The 20,446-nt window shown below is 45.1% G+C and overlaps 2 protein-coding genes across 25 annotated transcripts in view; both read left to right on the plus strand.

Moving 5' to 3' along the window:
* The window catches only part of LOC137614770 (zinc finger CCCH domain-containing protein 13-like), a 1,223-nt gene extending 16 nt beyond the window's left edge, over positions 1-1,207 (plus strand). Inside the window, exons 1-2 of the mRNA XM_068344466.1 lie at positions 1-293; positions 560-1,207. The exon at positions 1-293 is cut by the window's left edge and continues 16 nt beyond it. Coding sequence (XP_068200567.1) covers positions 1-293; positions 560-1,207 — 941 coding nt within the window. The remainder of the gene's footprint in view (positions 294-559) is intronic.
* Positions 1-20,446, plus strand: part of RhoGAPp190 (Rho GTPase-activating protein 190) — a 709,768-nt gene that overhangs the window by 6,151 nt on the left and 683,171 nt on the right. The gene's annotated exons all lie outside the window — the stretch shown is intronic.

Here is a 20,446-nt window from a genome sequence, read left to right on the forward strand (position 1 = left end):
CGGAGGATGATTTTCCTAAAAGAGGTTGGAGTCAAACTTCTAGACCTCTTAAGAGGAAATTTGACCAACGTTCTTCCAGGACATCGCAAGCAGGCTGTAGTCATTGGAAAGACGACAAGGAAAGCAGCCCTGAACGCTTTTCATCTGAGGGAAGCTCGCCTTCCAAGCGTTCTGCTAGGGCTTTAGAAGATAGTCCTGCTGTTGAGCAATTATCCGAAATAGGCATGACATCGCTTCATGCTCCTTCGCCTCCTTCAGATTGGATCTCCCCCGCTGTTCCCTCTAAGCGGTCTGTGAGCGGTGGAGAGGACGAGCTTGCGATTAGAATTTCGCAAGACTCTAATTTTAAGATGTTGTAAGAAATGCAGCAGAAGCTTTCATCATTCATGAAAGGCTACCATAATAAAGAATCCTCCTCTCTTAACACTAAACGGCGCAAGGCGGAGAGTCGGAGAACGCTTGTTGATCAAGTTTCTGAACGCGTCGAGCGTGCGGCGACGCACAAAGATGAACGGAAAGTTAAACGTTCTACACGTGAAGTTGATCGCTCTGGTTTCAGGAAGTCGAGCGTACTCCCAATCGAAGTGCTGTTCATGCGCTTAGCAGTGATAGTGATCGTCCTGCTGAAAGCGTTTTCAAGCGATCAGCAAGGCGTGCTCTTGAGCATCCTCCCATCGAGCGTTCAACAGAACGCGAACGTCCTCCACGACGTGACGTAGAGCGTGATGTCAGGCGTCCTCCAGGGCGTGACGTCAAGCGTTCTCACATAGAGCGTTCATCAGAGCACAAGCGTCCTCCCATCGAGCATTCAGCTGAACGCGAGCGTCCTCCAGAGCGTGACGCCAGGCGTCCTCACATCGAGCGTTCATCGGAGCGCAAGTGTCCTCCCATCGAGCGTTCAGTAGACTGCGAGCGTCCTCCCGGGCGTGACGTCGAGCGTTCTTCCATTGAACGTTCTTCGGGGCGTGAACGTGCTCTAGTAAGTAACATTGAGCGGCCTCTTGTATGCGATGTTGAACCGAAAACATCCAGACATGACATTGATCATAATACAACGCTTCTTAACTCTGATCGCGTGGATTGCGAGCGTTCCGAGGAGCGGCAGGACTTTTTATCGGAGGAAGAAGCTGGTGTTCCTCTTTCACCTTCCGAACCTTTGAGGAGTTATCCGAAGATGAGGACTCTAAATCTTTTAGTCATTCGGTAGACTTAAAGAAACTTATGAAAATTTTTCATCTTGAGTTCCCAGAGTCTTTTATTCCCGTGGCCCCACGATCGCCTCCATCGGAGTTTACTCTAGGGAAGCCTAAGAGGAAGTCTCTGTTCACTAAAATGGTGCTCTCTCGTTCATCAAAAAGAGCACTTAAATTAATGGGAGACTGGATGGGTGTCAAGAAGGAGCAAGGGAAAGCGGCCTTCGCATTTCCCCCTACTAGGTTGGCTTCTAGGTCTAGTATTTGGTACGATACGGGAGAGGTTCTTGGCTTGGGAGTTCCTGCCTCTGCTCAGGGAGACTTCTCAAGCCTGGTAGACACTCCCCGTAGATCGACCATTAGGAAGACTAAGGTTTTTTAGTGTACCTCTGAATTGACCATTTGCTCAAAGGTGTCTTCAGGACCTTCGAGGTATTTAACTTCCTTGATTGGACTCTGGGGGCCTTGGGCAAAAAGGTGTCTACATTCAAGGAAGGGGACTCTTCAGACCTAATCCACGTCATGTCCTGCATGTATAAGGCGTTGCGGGATGGGGCAAATGAGTTAGCAGCTATTTTTACTGCAGGCATTCTCAAAAAGAGAGCTCAATTGTATTCATTTCCTCCTGTGGGGGTTTCATCTTTTCAGAAATCTGAATTGTTGTATGCTCCATTGTCGTCATCTCTGTTCCCACAAGATCTTCTTGAGGAGATTTCTTCCTTGTTGACGCAGAAGGTCACTCAAGACCTGGTTGCGAAGACGGCAAGGAAAGTGTTGCCATCATCTTTCATTAGCCGCAAACCTAAAGAAGTTGCTCCTTTTCCAAAGTTTTCTCAGCCCTTTCGAGGAAAGCCTTCCGTTAGAGGTAACTTTAGATCAGATGGAAGGGGAACTAAGAAAAGAGGAGCAAGAATAGGGCGAAGCAGAGTCTGACTTCTTTCGCCTTCAGGCAGTAGGAGCCAGACTAAACATCTTCTGGAAGGCATGGGAGAAGAGGGGTGCAGATATTTGGCCAGTCCAGCTTCTAAGGAAGGGCTACAGGATCCCTCTTATAAAACAACCCCCTCTAAGGTTAACTCCTGTGGATCTCTCTCCCAGGTACAGAGAGGAATTAAAGAGGCAAACATTACAGCTACAAGTGTCTCTCATGTTGGAGAAGGGAGCTGTAGAGAAAGTTCAGGACTGGCAGTCACCAGGCTTTTACAACCGCCTTTTCCTGGTTCCCAAGAACTCGGGGAGATGGCGTCCAGTTCTGGACGTAAGTGCTCTCAACTTTATCCAGAAAACAAAGTTCTCAATGGAGACGATGAAGTCAGTGCTTGTAGTGGTAAGGGAAGGTGACTGGATGGTATCACTGGACCTCCAGGATGCTTATTTCCATATCCTGATTCATCTGAAGTTCAAGCACTTTCTGAGATTCATTTTCCAAGGAGAGGTCTTTCAGTTTCGAGCCCTGTGTTTCGGCCTCAACACCGCCCCACAGGTCTTTACAAGACTTATGCTCAATGTAGCAACGATGCTCCACTCAAGGGGCATCAGAGCCTCCCTGTACCTGGACGATTGGCTTTTAAGAGCTCGCTTTTAAGATCGCTGCCTAAAGGATCTTCAGACAACTTTGAAGTTGACGGAAGAATTGGGTCTTCTGGTCAACAAAGACAAATCTTCACTGACACCATCTCAAGAGATTATATATTTAGGAGTGATGATTTGGAGTCAAGTTTTTCGGACTTTTCCGTCTCTCTTAAGGACGGAGCAAGCACTTCAGAAAATACGTGTGTTTCCAGGAGAGCGGAGGTGTTCTGCGAGGAGGTGGATGAGTCTCTTGGGGACTCTCTCCTCTTTAGAACAGTTCGTCTCTCTGGGAAGGCTGAACCTTCGACCACTCCAATTTCACCTCAACTCTTGTCGGAACAAGGAGAAGGTGTGTTTTCCGATCACGGAGTCAATGAGACACTGCCTTCAGTGGTGGAACGACCCGATCAAATTTCAGGAAGGTTGCTCATTAGAACTGAAGAGCCCAGACCTTGTGTTGTGTTCCGACGCCTCGGACTCGGGGTTGGGAGCAACACTGGGCAAACTTGAGACATCGGGGGTGGGACGGAGATTCAGAAGTCTTTTCACATAAATCAAAAGGAGCTGCTAGCAGTTCTTTTGGCCCTGAAGAGCTTCGAAGGGTCAGTACGGAACAAGGTGATACAAGTCAATGCAGACAACACCACGGCATTGGCCTACATTGCCAAACAAGGAGGAACACACACTATTTTCCTTTGCAAGACGGCAAGAGAGCTGCTCATCTGGGCAAAGGAAAGACAGGTGATTTTACTTACAAGGTTCATTCAAGGGGAAAAGAATGATTTGGCAGACGGTCTCAGCAGGAAAGGTCAAGTCCTATCCACGGAGTGGACTCTACACCTAGAGGTGTGCAAGAGTCTTTGGAAACTTTGGGGTTGCCCTTATATAGATCTGTTCTCAACTGCAAAGACCAAGAGACTAGAGACATATTGCTCCCCAGTGCCAGATCTCGAGGCAGTACACACAGACGCGTTCCTGCTAGATTGGTCAAATCTAGATGTGTACGCTTTTCCTCCTTTCAAGATCCTGTTCAAAGTACTTCAAAAGTTTTTGACAAGCAAAGGGACCAGAATGACCTTGATAGCCCCCTCTGGCCCTCAAGAGAATGGTTCATAGAGGTACTGGAATGGATGGTGGACACACCCAGAAGAATCCCTTTGCGAGTAGATTTACTCAAACAGCCCCACTTGGTAAGACACCATCAAAATCTCCAAAGTCTTCGACTAACTGCCTTCAGACTAACGAAAGACTCAAAAGAGCTAGAAGCTTTTCGAAGGAGGCAGCTAGGGCGATTGCAAGAGCTAGGAGGTCTTCAACCATCAGAGTCTATCAATCCAAGTGGGAAGTTTTCAGGGAATGGTGCAGGGTCAACTCTGTTTCTGCTTCCAGTACCTCTGTAGCTCAGATTGCTGATTTCCTTTTATTCCTGAGAAAGAAACAAAGTTTTTCTACATCAACTATCAAGGGATACAGGAGTATGTTGACGACTGTGTTCAGGCACAGAAACCTGGACCTTTCAAATAATAAGGATCTACAAGAACTAATTAAATCCTTTGAGACAACAAAGCAACAGCACCAGGATTCACCAGCTTGGAATCTGGATGTTGTGTTAAAATTTCTGATGAGTGACAGGTTTGAACCCCTGCACTCTACATCTATGAAGGACCTCATGATGGAAACCCTTTTCTTGGTTAGTCTGGCAACAGCCAAGAGGGTTAGTGAGGTCCATGCATTCAGTAAAAATGTGGGTTTTCAGGACGGTAAAGCGATCTGCTCATTACAATTGGGTTTTCTCGCTAAGAATGAGCTCCCTTCCTAACCTTGGCCTAAGGCCTTTCAGATTTCGCACCTGGTGGACGTGGTTGGAAATGAGCTAGAGAGAGTTTTATGTCCAGTAAGGGCCCTCAAGTTTTACTTAGACAGAACAAAGATTTTAAGAGGCAAGTCGGAAGCACTGTGGTGCTCGGTGAAGAAACCCTCCTTGCCAATGTCCAAGAATGCTCTGTCATACTTTATTAGGCTTCTAATTAAAGAGGCTCATTCTGACTGCAGTGAGACAGACTTTAGTCTTTTGAAGGTAAAGACTCACGAAGTAAGAGCTGTGGCAACTTCAGTGGCATTCAAGCAAAATCGTTCGTTGCAAAGCATTATGGACACAACCTTCTGGAGAAGCAAATCTGTGTTCGCATCACACTATTTGAGAAATGTCCAGACTCTATATGATGACCGATATACTCTGGGACCGTTTGTTGCAGTGGGTACAGTAGTGGGAGAAGGATCCACCACTACTTTCCCATAATCCTAATACCTTTTCTTTTCTTGGAACTTTTATTTGGTGTTTTTATGGTTGTCTTGTGGAGATTGCGACAGTCTTCCGCAATCATTGATTTGTCAGGTGGTCTTTTTTTGTTCCTTGAGAGCGCCTCGGAATGGGTATTAGAGGAGGCTCTGTCACAAAGAGGTGTGATCACCGGTTGGCAGCTCCCAGGGATCTTCAGCCCCCTGAGAGGACCGCTGGATCTCATAAGGAAAGCAGACATAATGGCAGAGTATCATTGAGGTCAGCTTCCTTATTAGGTACAAACCCTTAAGTTTGTTTTGTATTTAAAAAACTCTTAAGCAGAATTCCAACTGTATTGGCTGTCTCTAACCCTCCATCAAAGGTGTTAATCAGCTATATATATAACCACCAGGTAAGTCTTGTGTTTAAAAATGTTATTTTCATTATAAAATAAATTTTTGAACATACTTACCTGGTTATATATAATTAAAATCCCCCCCCCCCCACCTCCTCTCTAGAGACTAGAGGCATGGAAGATATGAATACCGATGGAATGGTTTCTGGGTACCTCGCCAGGGGCGTATGGGTAGCACACCTGGCTATCCAATCGGCGATTGGCGCGAGTTTTGAATTTTTCTGCCGTGACGTCAGGGACGTAAGCTATATATATAACTACTGTACCAGGTAAGTATGTTCAAAAATTCATTTTATAATGAAAATAACATTTCTTGGTTCAGCTAACCAGTGGGCCAACTGGATTTTAAAGAAGCGATACACGGTCATCTCTGAGTTTGTAGACTGCAGGGAGGTACTGAACCTCGGAAATTTCTTGCTTAAGGGTCCTCTGTTTCCCCTAGAACAGATAGAACTGACGGCGCATAAATGGAGAAGGCCCAATCAGGATTGGCTTTTCCATTGCTTACAGTAGTGTCTTTTAGGAGACCCTAGCCTCCTGCCTCCAATAACCATACTAGGCCATCTCCTCTGTATAGGCAGGCTTCAAGACCAGCCCCTGGACTGGAGACAAGTAGACGTGCCCCCAAAACCGCACCGTGATTATCTCAAAAGCCTTCCAATTCTGGTCATCCTTTTTGGCTAATGGAGGGGACAGCCATTTCCCCACTCAGCCACCTCCAGGGTGGGATGTCCGACAAAGAAATGGATGAGGCAGGGCTGTCATTCGTAGGATAATTATCGTACATGTACGATTAAACTGCCTCTGGTACGATGTATGATACCAGGTCCAACTATCATACATTTTATGCGATAGTTCTGGCATTTGTGTATTTTCAGATTATTAGAAAACATTTTTTTCAAGATTTAATGTTTCCAATTGAAAATAATGATAATTTTGGTGGAAAAACTATTATTTTGAATCGTCCGTATGGTAAGTTGGTAAAGAAAATCTGGCAGCTGTGGGATGAGGTGGCAATGTCATGGGACAAAGCAGTGGATGTGCTCTGCGATTCGGATACTGCTTCCCGTTCACTAGCTCTCCTGCTCCCCTCATTACAGCTATGACACGACATGGTCTTACTATCACCAAGGAAGGGAGAAAGACCTTGCCCTTCAGTTGGAAATGCAGATATGTTGCTATAGGGAACTCTAGAAGAAGTCAGAGGCAATTCTCTGGGCTTCTCCAGCCGCCTGGTTTTGGTCAAATAGGCCTCTGAGGAGTGTAAACTTGTAATAGACCTCTCAGTCTTGAACGAGTTCATCCATCAAACTCGGTTCAGGGAGGTAAAGGCCAGTACAGTCAGGCATGCCCTGGGGAAGAAGGACATTGTAATTTCACTCGATTTCATGGACACATTTCCAGATCCCCATAAATCTTTCAAAAAAGTATCTACGCTTTGTCTTAGGGAGCAGTCTCAGTTCAAAGTAATTTGTTTCGGTTTTTTCACGCCCCCACTGGTATTTCACTCACTCAGGTGTTCATGTTGGTGTAGGCATGGTCCCATGCCAACAAAATTAGTCTGATCTGGTACATAGGAGACTGGCTAATAATGTCAGATTCAGATTCCCAACTTTTTCATCACCGGACAGGCTCCTCCCAAGTTTGTCACGATTTGGGAATTGTTACAAATCGGGAGAAGTTCAAGCTTTCACCCAAGCAAATAATAATATCCCTTGGCATGGACAGAGACACGGTAGTAAGGAGAATTTATCCACCCCAAAAGGTTAATCTGATTCAGGAAAGTGGCTCATCCCTTCCTTCATTAGGCACAGTTACAGCATAACTACTGTACAGCTACAAGGCCACTTGATCTCTCTAGGGAACCTGTTTCTCATGGTCGTCTCCACCTATGACCATTAAGATAGTGTCAAAAAAAATACTGGTTGCAGATCACAGATTCCCTTCAAGCCCTGGTATTGATCGAGCAAGACACTAGATCTGACCTACTATATTTTGGTGGCTAGATGAGACGAATGTCTCAGGGGTCTTTCTTAGAGTGTTCCCCTCCAGATTATCTTTTTACAGATTGATCAGAGAGAGGATGGGGGCCATCTCATGGACCTTCTGGCATCAGGGCAGTGTTTTTAGGAGGACAAGTATCTCTATATCAATATTCTGTAGTTGAAGGTATCCTATCTAGTGTTTCAACACTTTCAGCCCTTGCTAATCGGCCACTTGGTTGCACTGATGAACAACAATGCAACCAAGTGGCATATGTCAACAAAGAATGAGACATCTTTGCCAGTTAGCTATATTGGTACATGACTGGGCAGTCTGCAATGCAGTAATAGTCTCAGCCTGGTTCATTTCTGACAAAAGGAATATCATAGCATTCAAGTTGAGTCATCAGTGTCAGATAGTTATATTTGAATGATTATTACATCCCCAAGCAGTGAAAAGGCTCACGACTTTGTTGGGTCCTCCGACAATAGACATGTTTGCCACAAGCCTCAACAAGAAACGCTAACTTATGGTGCATCAGTGCCAGACCAGGGCACCTTGTACTTCTGCTGATAGAGAGACTGAAGGAATTGCCTCCTCTTCCAGAACTGATATGCCAACCACACTCACAGATTTTCCACAGCGTAGTGAGATCCCTTCAGCTTCACGCATGGAAGTTATCGAGCATCTCCTCTCAGAGAGAGGCTTCTCACGTAATGCTGCACAAAAGATGTCTGGATACGTCTGCAGATCCTCAACAGTGGTCTATCATCTGTAGTTAGTGTCGTAAAAGGAGTGTCTCCTCTCAGAGCCTCGATACCATTGATCACCAACTTTTTACTTTACCTTTGCAAAGAGAAACAGCTTAATTTCAAAGGTTAATGGCTATCGCTCAGCCTTAAGCCAAGTCTTCGGAGGATATCTCTTATGCCCATATGAAGGTTTGAGCAGACATGCCCTCCATTTAAATTGAGACCACCATCCTGGAATGTCAAGGTTTTACATTCCCTAAAGGGGCCACCCTCTGAACTGTTGAGGCTAGCCTAGGAAAGGGATGCATACTTACCAATGCATTTGTCTTAAGGAAATTTCTCCGCTTCATCCTCGGAAAAGAGGGGTATCAAAGTCTTCTGCTTTGGACTATTGATCACCCTTCTTCAGTGTTCACTCTAGTTTCTGCTTGGGCTTACGCCTAAGGAATTCATCTACATTGATAGCTAGATAACTGACTGATTCTGTTTTCCTCATGGCAGCAACTTCTTATGTAGGGAGATGAACTTCTCTCTTTTTGTCATTATCTGGGAATGTAATAATTATTGCCCAAGTAGAGTATAGAATACATGGGTATGAGGTTAGACGCGACAGTCTCTTCTGAAGACTGTGTCACAAGACTCAGGAGAGTCGTGCACCCTACTTGCGCAAGCCACATCCTCAAGCTTATCACTGGCAACAGCTGCTAGGCCCTTGTCATCCATGGATAAGCTCATGTCCCAAATATGTCCTAATTCTTGTATGAAGATATGTGTTGTACGTCAAGGTAAGTGAACTCTATAATCATGAGAATTCCTTCAAAACCTAACTTCAGCATGTTGTTGTAGCAAGATTGCATTTTGGTAGCGAGGGGTAGTTAGTTGCCTTTGTGCATTCTCTGAGACAAGGTGCTTGCCTGAGAGTGTTAGCTATGTACAGTGTACTCACGAACCTTTCGTAATAAAGTGAAAAACCCATGTTCTGATGTCTCATTATCCATGGACATGGGACATATATTTACACCAGCAATTTTTTTCATTGGTACCTAAAAATAATTGGTTTACAACCAATCATGATTTGCCAGTTAGTCCTTGTATCACAGGAATTAAGTGAGGATCTACGCTGATGGTTAAAAAGCGACTTTCTCTTAGAGGGAACACCCCTGAAATGAACACCACCGGAGATTGTAATATTTTCAGGTGCACATCAAGGAAGACAGATCACAGCTGAACATTGATCCAAAGAGTAGAAGGCAAGGCACATTAATCTACTAGAATTGAAGGCAGCACTCATGGCACTGCAATCATTTCGATATCTTTTTGGCTACGTAGTAGTGTTGAGGAGCGACAGCATTACCATAGTGGCATACATCAACAAGCAACTAGGTACTGCTCCTCAGCACTTCTGTGAGTTGGCAAAACAGGCTCACTTATAGGCAGCAGACAGTGCAGTAGACCATTGTGCAAGGTTCATTCCAAGCAGCAAGAATGTCTTAGCCAACAAACTCATTTGTCAGAGACAAGTGTTGGGTACAGAGTGGTTTCTTCGAACTTAAGTTGCAAAAAGCCTCCTGACTTTGTGGGGTTCCCCAGTAATAGACCTGTATGCAACAAGCCTCAAGAAAAAGGTTTCGCTTTACTGCTCAACATTACATGATCAACTGCTCATCAGTACCTGATCATGCAACGGCACTAGGCACCTTTCAACATCCATGGGACGGCCCGGCACTTATGCTTTTCAGCTGTTCTGCCAGATCAGAAGAGTATTGAACAGGGTTATGACTACTCCAAATCTCAGAATGACTTTAATTGCCTCCAAATGGCCACAATCAAAAAGGTACCTTTACCACCTGATGTTGCTGTCAGAGGTCCCCAGGAAATCCCCAAGTGGTCCAACCACATTTGCAGACATCACAACTCAGTAATATACCAATCTCTTCATGGATGGAGATTATCCAGCATCTCTTCTAAATGAGAGGCTTTTTGCAAGGAACTGTATAAGAGATGTCTGGATATCTCTGCGCTCTTGACAGAAGTCAACCAAGCAAACTTTATCTACCTGCGAAGAGAAACTTTTTCAGTCTGCGGTGAAAGGATGTTGCTTAGCTGTGAGCTGAGATTTTAAGCTAACTGGCCTGGATCTCTATCCTCTTCATGGGTACGCTTAGAGCTAATGAGGAGCTTCTAACAGACCTGCTCTCCAAGAGAGATGAGATCTCCCATTTGGGATATCACCAAAGTCCTCAGATCATTGTAGAAGGTCCCATATTAACCCCTGAGGCAAAAGTGTTTGACAGAGATCTTATCCAGTTTTTTCTGGCCCTGACCTTGGCAAAACAAGTTTGCAAAATTTGTCATGTTTCATATTGTGCTTCATGCAAAGGGTTGGAGGAAGGTTTCATTTTCCATCATTTCCGAGTTCATAGCTAAGATTTAGAACCGTGCCGTGCACAACCGTATGTCGAGAACTTTTCCATTTAATAACTTCAGGGGGTAATTTCTTTGCCCTCTGGAGGTATTAAAACACTACGATACCTGGAGTGCACACAACGCTGCAGACTACAGCTTCAGAGCTTGTTTATCAGTGCAGGAAAGTATAGGGATAAAGTTTCCAACCAACAAAGTGCAAGAACAATTGGAAAATAAACCAGTAGCTGCGACCCAGGCTCGTGTTCATGAAGTCAGGGGAGTGGGAGCTACGCTAGCCTTCAAGAAAAACTTGTTAGTAGGGCGAGTGTTAAAGGTAGGAGTCTGGAAATACCAGTCAACCTTCACAACTCATTATGTAAGGGAATCTACCCACAAGTATATCAACACACTTTCCCTGTCACAGTTGCTGAGCAGGTAGTGTAACGTACTTACCTCCCTTGCCAACAATCTGAGCAGAGCAACTCAGATAGTGGGTCCCGAATAGTCTTTGGATCCTCTAGTAGCCAACAAAGTCCTCACTTTGTCGGGTTCTGACTGTGGACCTGTTCACGACAGCCCTGAACTTAGGCTCCCGCTATACTGCTCCCCTGTCCCAGACCTCTAGGCTCTCTGGCAAGATGCATTGAAATTAAGATTATCATCATCATCGTCATAATTGTTATTAAAATAATTAATACAAGAAGCATAATGTAAAATAATGGTTTTGGAATCAGACTATGATAAAAGTGAGAATGTATGGCCTTTTTTCTCTTCTTCCCCTCCCTTGGGATGCAACGGTCAATCCGTTATGTAGCTGAAGTGGACACAGATGCATGTAAGCTACCACACCAAGCACTACAGTATTTTGTTGAAGTAGAAGTTGTTTCCATCCTCCTGACAAGGGGAGAGTGGATGTAAATGTAAACCCATCACTATATTGGCTTTACGTTCTGACAGTATATCCCAGTAAAATATAGGTTCCTCCATTGCTTATCTGCTGAATCTATCACCTAAATGCTTTATAGGTAGGTAAATGTGGATGGAAGTCTGCACTCTTGTACAGTACCTCTATAGACGAGTGTCTCAACTTCCCAGGATTTTACACCAACCATTTTGGTCATTGGAACTTTCTTCCTCAAAAGGAGAAACCTCTTGTTAAAGGCAAAGGTTTGTATTTATGTAGGATCAAATCGCAAATTTTAAAAATGTTATTGTTGCATCACGGTATACAAACTATCACTATTTTTATGAGATATTATTTTCGTCGTAGCTGAAAGACGACCCGTTAGATTTTAGTGAGGGATAACTATGCCAACCGCTAGTTAGCGGGAGGGATGTGGGTTAGCCAGCTAACCCGCTCACTCGTACACCTTGGCTGAGCACCCACTTTGCCTTTGGCTTGGGTAGTGTGTGTGAACATTGCCGTCTCTCCTGCCTTAAACTGAATTTATTTTCATTATAACTGATTATTTACAATTAAATCTTTAATTTTTTTTCTCTTTTAAGTGTGTGTTACTACTTCTGACTGGCCTTTTGCACACTTGTCCTGGACTCGAGGAACGCTCCTGCGGTACCTTTATGTCCGCTCCTGAGACTGACCCCCCTAACTGTGTCCGTCTTGCCGAGACCAGCGTTGTAACCTGGACAACACTTGTCCCGAGTGTCTGGAGTTCTCTGCCTCCCAGTGGGAGAGGTTTGGTTATAGAAAAAAGAAGTCCAAGTGAGATTCTTCTTCTTCGGGGTCTTCCTCAAAGTTGGAGAAATCTGACTTCTTTTTTGGCCCAACTATCTCTTCTCGAAGCTGCTCCTCGACCGGTGTTCTCTTGGAAACGGCCGAGTAGCGGCCCAGCCTTATTAACCCCAGGTCAACCTTGAGCATCGAGGGACGGTACCATTTCCCCTGGCGAAAAGATTGCGCCCCTTCCCCCCGGGAGCGTCAGCTCTTTTTCTGTTCTTTTGCAGATGTGGCTGTTGTTGGGTGTAGCTGGTCTTCCATCGAAGGAGCTTCTGTACCAACTCCAGTTGGATGCCGAGAGGAAATGGACTCTGACTTCCTCAGAGGTGGATCCCTCCCCGTTGTGCGCAGCCTGTTGTTCGGACTTTTGATCCCCTGCTGTGGCTGACGTCGCCGACATTGTCAGAGCAGCATCCTTCTTCGTAGGAACCTGCTAGAAGTTTCCCTTTTTGGGGGTTCGTCGGGTGCCAGAGTTTTTAACTCCTCGTCTCGCTGGGCGTACTCCCCCACTTGCGATAAGGAGATGCCTGATCGACCCCTTGGACCGACTCCCTGAGTCTTCAGGCTCTCTTCACGCTGAGTCCCAAGGCTCTCGTGACTCCAAGCCTTCAGGCTCTCGTGACCCCTAGGCTTCAGGCTCATGTTGCTTTAAGCCTTCAGACTCGTGACCCCAAGCCTTCAGGCTCTCATGATCCTGAGCCTTCAAGCTCTCATCACGCTGAGCCTTTGGGCTCTTGTTACGTTGATCCACTGGGCTCTCATCACGCAGAGCCTTTGGGCTCTCATTACATTGATCTTATGGGCTCTAGTTACGTTGATCCTCTGTGCTCCACCTGACTCGTCAGCAGCTCGTCACCCTGCAGCTGTGTATGGTTCACCAACTGTTCACTATGCCTTAGCTAAGTGGGTCTCGCCCGCTCCTCGTCACTCTTCTTTGGACAAGCAATCGTCACCTCGCCATCAGGTGACAAGTGATTGTTTCTCTCCATGGAGAAACCCTCACTCTAGGAGAGTTGAACACCATTCTCGCCAGTCGCTTGAGCCTCACTCGGCTGAAAGAGCGCACAAGGCTTTAGCACTCCACCTCCCTGACGCTCTCCCATTAAGCGCCAGCAATTCCCGAGAGTTTGCAAGTCACCTTACATGCGTTTGCCAAGGCGGCTCTTGCAATCTCGTCACTTCACCTCCTTGCTGGTTACCATTGCATCGATCCCAGAGACCCACTGCCCTGATCACCTCGCAGCCTTATAAGCGCCTGTCTCTTAGGGATCATCTCCCTCCAGATCAGCTCGCCTCGCATGAGCAATGGGGTGACGATTCACATCCAAGTTTCATTAGGTTCAGGGTGGACAACGGAAAAAGAGCACCACTTCAATGGAGCAACACCTAGCAAAACCTCCTTCGGTTAGACAGGTGCCATAGTTACCTGCAGGTAAGGTGACTAACCACCCTTCTTTTCAGGTTCCCAGACCTAGGGCATCTGGTCACCCTATGGATCCTCCTCCCAGCTCCACAGGTGTTAGGGATCCCCTTTGTTGAGCTCACTGTTTAATGTAGTACGAAAGGCTGTCACTGGGGCCCTACCCCGTTCACAATCCGTGGGTGCCACGCCTAAGATTCCACTGATGGCTTTTCTCCTTCCTGGTGCCTCTCCTCCTTCCGACCCTAGGAGGAGTTCCAAAGGTTCGTCCCTGGCAGGACCTTCTCCCTAGGAGAGTCTTCTCTTCCCCCGGAAGAGGAATCAAGAGGAAAGAGTCGTATAGAAGCCTGGGAGCCCCTCACATGTACATGTAACACTGGTTAAAACCAAAGGGGTAGTGCAAGGGGATTAGGTCGTTTCCCCCTAGGGAGGACAGGGTGATCATCTTGACAGACTCTTTTCGCCTCTTGCTGATAAAGGTGGTTCCATCAAGAGTCCCGTTCTCCATCTCAGCCTGACTTAATTTCTTCCTCCATAGAGGACCACTGTCCCCTCAGGAAAGAGTCAGCCGCAAAGCCTTCCTTTCTGGAGGAATTCCTGCCTCCGCGCAGGGAGCCGAAGGACTTGTTCACTATTCTCAAGTCCTCGGCAAGAGCTTCCGCGCCTTAGCAAGAGAAGCCTAGGGAAGTCTTTCTATAGAGCGTCAGCAAGAGACACTCCATCAACAGCCTACCTTGACGACGTCGACCCACCCCGGGCTCTTATAAATGAGAGGTTGGAGTGAGATGAGCATTTAGGTTACGAGGACGTAAATCGCCGACTCTCTGTACCGCAGATCAAGTTTTGCTGTCTTTTAATCAGAGCGTTTTCTCATCTGCACGTAAGCCTGATCGCCCTCATGTCAATCGCGTGGTTTCCCGACAGTTCCTTAATCGGCACCTCATCGTTCGTTGGCTCACCACCCGTCCTCTCGTCGTACAGTTGCAGTTGACTCTACGATTGCGTTTCAGTGCTCAACAACGCTTCAACGCTCGCCTGCTGATCAGCAATCATCAACGGCACACCAGCGTTCGGCAGTGCGGCAGCGATCGCCAGGCTCTCCAAAGCACCAGCATCTGGCGATTCTTCAGCGTTCGCCAATGCCTCAACAGTCATCAACTGCCAGCACATGACTATAAAGGTGAGTAGCCACCCTCAGCCAAGTGAGGATGCCAGCCAACGTCGACCTCTTAGTAGCAGAACCCCCACAAGGGTAAGACTCTTGCCAAGTCTTCTCTGCCAAGAACCATGGTTCTTTCTTCGAGGAAGGGTAAGGTGCCCTCCAATTGTTCACCGTCGCCCCATTTCCTTCCCCGCAAATGCATGACGGTAACACCGCCGTGAATGAGGAAGAGGGCAAGTCACAGGTTTTCAGGATTCCGAAACTGCCGGCACCAAGGAAGGAACCAACGGCAACTCTGCCGAAGTCTTCCTCGTCTGGGATGAAGACTCCTTGGAAAGATCCTTAGCCCTTATTCCCTTCAGGGGAGCTTGCGGACAGAGCATCCATCAAGAAACGGTCGTGGTTCAGCGCCTTGGTCAGGACTGTAACTCAGGCCTTTGGGCCTAGTATCCTACCTTCTCATCCTGCAGAAGCCCCTGAGGTTTCCCTGGTGGATTCTACCATTTCATCAGACTCAAGGCAACGAACTATGGCTGCATCTCCCCTGGGTACCTAACGATTTACCGTCAGAGTCAAGCTGAATCCGGTTAGAGCTTCAAGGATAGAGGTTGTTCCTGTTAGACCATCTTCTCTACCTATCGCTTCCTCACCTTCCCTCCAGGGAGGCTCTCGCAGGGAAGAGTCATTCTCTGACAGAAGAAGCTCTTAGAGAGGGCTCCGTTCCAGCTGCGGAACCTGTAGAGGTTCCTAGTCCTCTCTCCTCCAAGGTCGAGAAGGTCATTCCATCTAGACTTACAGTTATGGAAACCTTTTTTCCTTCTAAGAGGGAGACAAAAGATTCCAAAACAGCTCCAAAGTCCTCTTCCAGGATTCAGAGACCTGCAGAGGGGGTCAGAAACGCAGCCAACCAACTAGATATTAACCAACCCACCCTGAGACAAGATCTCGGCGGTGGATGATGATGATAACGTTGCCAGCCCAACATCAGACAGCAACCAGAGAGTGTCAGAACATGCCATTTGGCAGGTTCTGTCTTGCATGAGGGCCAAAAATGGGTTGTCAGACCCGGCGATGTCCCCTCATGAAGGCAAGGACATGGTCCTGGACCGTGTCTTGGGCATTCAGAGACCTCCGAAGTCCAGTGCAGCTCTGCCCTGCTCCTTGGGGTTGAGGAGTGCTCAGTGTAAGGTTTCCTCCCAACTTGATGATCTCTCCAAATTCCTCCCACCTTTGGGTGTCCACCAGACACTATCTATCCACCACTCCCTTGAGGAGCTAACGAAGGGCATCTCCCTAGAGAGGCTTTCTTCTTGTCAGGTTGCGTTCTCAACCTCTTAGATCTTAAACCTAGAAAAGGTCGCGAAGTACGCCATGCAGGCTACTTCGTGGCTGGATCTTTGGTTGGGATCCGTGGGAATCCTGGTATGGACCTAGGAATTTTCAAAGGAAAGTACCAGGAAGGCAATGGAGACCTTCCTTCTCTCAGAAACCCACACTATTGAGTTTCTGGCCCACCAGGTGGTGAACTTGTGGGCCAATGCCGTCTTGGGACGCAGGGGTGCGGTGGCCGAGAGATTCCATCAGAAGGTCCACAATGTCGAGATCGCTAGGCTTCGGAACTATCTGGAGGGTTTCTCGCTTTTCGAGACTAATGATATCGACAGGCTATGGAGAGGTGGTGGAAGTCTAACCAAGACTCCCTCCTCCATAGGGCCTTGAGATCTCGGCCCTACAGACCGCCAGCTCCTCCGAAACCCTGCTAAACCAAACCAAACCGTCAAGACAAGATGGTGACTAAGAATCCACTTCTTGCTAAGGACAGGAAAGGCACCAAAACCACCAATTATTATTATTATTATTATTATTATTACTATCCAAACTACAACCCTAATTGGAAAAGCAAGATGTTATAAGCCCAGGGGCTCCAATAGGGAAAAATAGCCCAGTGAGGAAAGGAAATAGGGAAATAAATAACTGAAGAGAACAAATTAACAATAAATCATTCTAAAAAAGGTAATGTCAAAAGAGATATATCATATATAAACTATTAACAACGTCAACAACAAATATGTCATATATAAACTATAAAAAGACTCATGTCCGCCTGGTCAACAAAAAAGCATTTGCTCCAACTTTGAACTTTTGAAGTTCTACTGATTCAACAACCCGATTAGGAAGATCATTCCACAACTTGGTAACAGCTGGAATAAAACTTCTAGAGTACTGCGTAGTATTGAGTCTTATGATGGAGAAGGCCTGGCTATTAGAATTAACTGCCTGCCTAGTATTACGAACAGGATAGAATTGTCCAGGGAGAGCTGAATGTAAAGGATGGTCAGAGTTATGAAAAATCTTATGCAACATGCATAATGAACTTATTGATCGACGGTGCCAGAGATTAATATCTAGATCAGGAATAAGAAATTTAATAGACCGTAAGTTTCTGTCCAACAAATTAAGATGAGAATCAGCAGCTGAAGACCAGACAAGAGAACAATACTCAAAACAAGGTAGGATAAAAGAATTAAAACACTTCTTCAGAATAGATTGATCACCGAATATCTTAAAAGACTTTCTCAATAAGCCAATTTTTTGTGCAATTGAAGAAGACACAGACCTTATATGTTTCTCAAAAGTAAATTTGCTGTCAAGAATCACGCCTAAAATTTTGAAAGAGTCATACAAATTTAAAGAAACATTATCAATACTGAGATCCGGATGTTGAGGAGCCACCGTCCTTGACCTACTTACAATCATACTTTGAGTTTTGTTAGGATTCAACTTCATACCCCATAATTTGCACCATGCACTAATTTTAGCTAAATCTCTATTAAGGGATTCAGCAACCCCAGATCTACATTCAGGGGATGGAATTGATGCAAAGAGAGTAGCATCATCTGCATATGCAACAAGCTTATTTTCTAGGCCAAACCACATGTCATGTGTATATAGTATGAAAAGTAATGGGCCAAGAACACTACCCTGTGGAACACCGGATATCACATTCCTATACTCACTATGGTGCCCATCAACAAAAACTCTTTGAGATCTACTACTTAAAAAATCAATAATAATGCTAAGAAACGACCCATCCACTCCCAACTGTTTCAGTTTGAAAACAAGGGCCTCATGATTAACACGGTCAAAGGCAGCACTAAAATCAAGGCCAATCATACGAACTTCCCGACCACAATCAAGGGATTTCTGTACAGCATTGGAGATTGTAAGAAGGGCATCACATACTCCAAGGCCTTTCCGAAAACCAAATTGCAAACTAGGGAATAGGTGATTACCTTCAGCAAACCTATTAAGACGTTTTGCCAGAAGACGTTCAAAAACTTTAGATAATATGGGAGTTATGGAAATTGGGCGGTAATCAGTGGGACTTGAGCTACCACAAACACATTTACATAGAGGAGTAACATTACCAATTCTCCAACAAGTGCCCTCTTAATGAGAGAATGCCTTGATGAAGTCATTGAGCTTCAGCGCGGCATTTCATTCCCGTGCTGAATCTTGGTGACGGGCAAGAGGGCTCTCGAACTTCGGGAAATTGCTCCCCCAGTTCGAATCTAAATTTCTCTCTTTCATCTTTTTCTTCTGCTTAATATTACTTCGACCTTCTCTTAATTTTATCAACTTTCTTTCATCTTGCTGTCCTATCTCTATGATTATTATTTTTCTTAGTTATATATATATGTAGATGTATGCATATATATATATATTTATTTATTGTATTTGTTCATTTATTTATTTATTTATTTTTTTTTTTTTTTTCTATTTTATTTAAATGGCGTGGATATTTCCACATTCGTTATTACTGCCTGCTTAGATGAATGGGAGAAGGGATCACGGTTGGGAGGTATTCGCATTCAAAGCTATATATGAGAGTATTGGATGATCTCAGCCATCCCAAAGATGGTTTGGACCTTTTTGGCGGAACTACTCTCAAGGATTGGGTCATCGGAATCCAGGGGGATCCAATCCTTGAGGTGGGACTCTTGGCTTTTGGCCGGAAGCCCATCATTACAGATATGGGGAGGATGATTCCATATTACTTTGGTCTCAGTCCTAACAGGCGGGTTTAGCTTACACCTGTGCCTCTATATCTGTTTTGATGCTATCCTTCGGGTAGGGTATGGAGTGGACCATCGGGGAAATATACTCTCATTGTGCCGATAGTGGAGAATGCAAATTTCCTTTCCAACGTATGATACTTTCTTATAATTCTCAAGCAGGTACCCCAACAAAACAACAAAAAACCTGAAAATCCCATCCTTAAATATGGACCCTTCAAATACTGACTCCCCATCCCCTGGATTTGCTGACTCCCCCCCGGCACTGTTGACGACTTCTGCTACTGTAATTAAGGAAAACTCTGTTGACGACCTTCGAACTAAAAAGGACCACTCTACTGATGTTAAAAAATCTAGCAATTTGGGTAACACAGGGAAACTACGATTCCTTCATGTTTCCCAAATCCCATTAGAGACAAATTATGATGATATATATAGAGCATTTGAGTGCTATGGATTGATAAAGGAAATAAGGATGAGACTTGGAGATGAAAAATGGGACTCTTGGATATCTTTTGAAAGTCACGATGAGGCGTTTAATGCCATAAGTAATATTAGTAGTATCAAAATTAACGAATTGAACATCATGGGAGCTCTTTGTGATAAGGTCCCAAAGGAATTGGATGTGTACAAACCTGCTGATTGGTTTGAAAAAGATAGAAATGTACCCATGCCTTCACAGAGAAAACCCAAACCACCAATGTGGCTCTTAGCTGAACCTAAAGGGATAATAGGGAATTATTTTAAGATATGTAAGTTTATCCAAAAAAAAGTAGGAACCATAGCACCTGGAGATATATCTCGTTTTGGGAAGAACAGTTATCTCATCCATGCCAAATCTTCGACTCAGTCTGCAATACTGTCTAACTTACAGACAGGCAGTGATGAAATTACATTGGAAATGAAACCTCATCTTAATTTTAGTTATGGAAGGGGAGTGGTCTTTAATAAGGACCTATACGAATTTACAGAGGAGGAGATACTTTCTATGTGTCCATTAAATGTATGGAAAGTGCATAAGATTCCTGGAACTTCAATGATTATACTCACTTTCCAGGATGCTGATGTACCTTTCCATATTTTTATTGAAAATGAAAGGATTAAAGTTCGGCCTTTCAAACAAAAGCCCCTGCAATGTTTTAATTGTTTTAAATTTGGACACCCATCCAAAGTTTGTAAAAATGGAAAATTGTGTGGTATTTGCTCCAAAACTTATCATGGAGAATGTACACTTGAGGCCAGTTGTTCAAATTGCAATTTGAATCATAAATCAACTGATAGGAGATGCGAACTGTATAAGTTGGAGGAAGCTGCCCTAAACAAATCAAGTTTAGAACACATAAGTGTGGGACATGCAAAAAGATTGTTGAATAAATCAACCAGCTATGCAAAGGCCTTAAAATCAAAGGTAAATTTACCACAGGAGACAGCAACCCCACCTAGCACTGCCA

Source organism: Palaemon carinicauda, chromosome 1, assembly GCF_036898095.1.
Source record: "Palaemon carinicauda isolate YSFRI2023 chromosome 1, ASM3689809v2, whole genome shotgun sequence".
Lineage (NCBI taxonomy): Eukaryota > Metazoa > Arthropoda > Malacostraca > Decapoda > Palaemonidae > Palaemon > Palaemon carinicauda.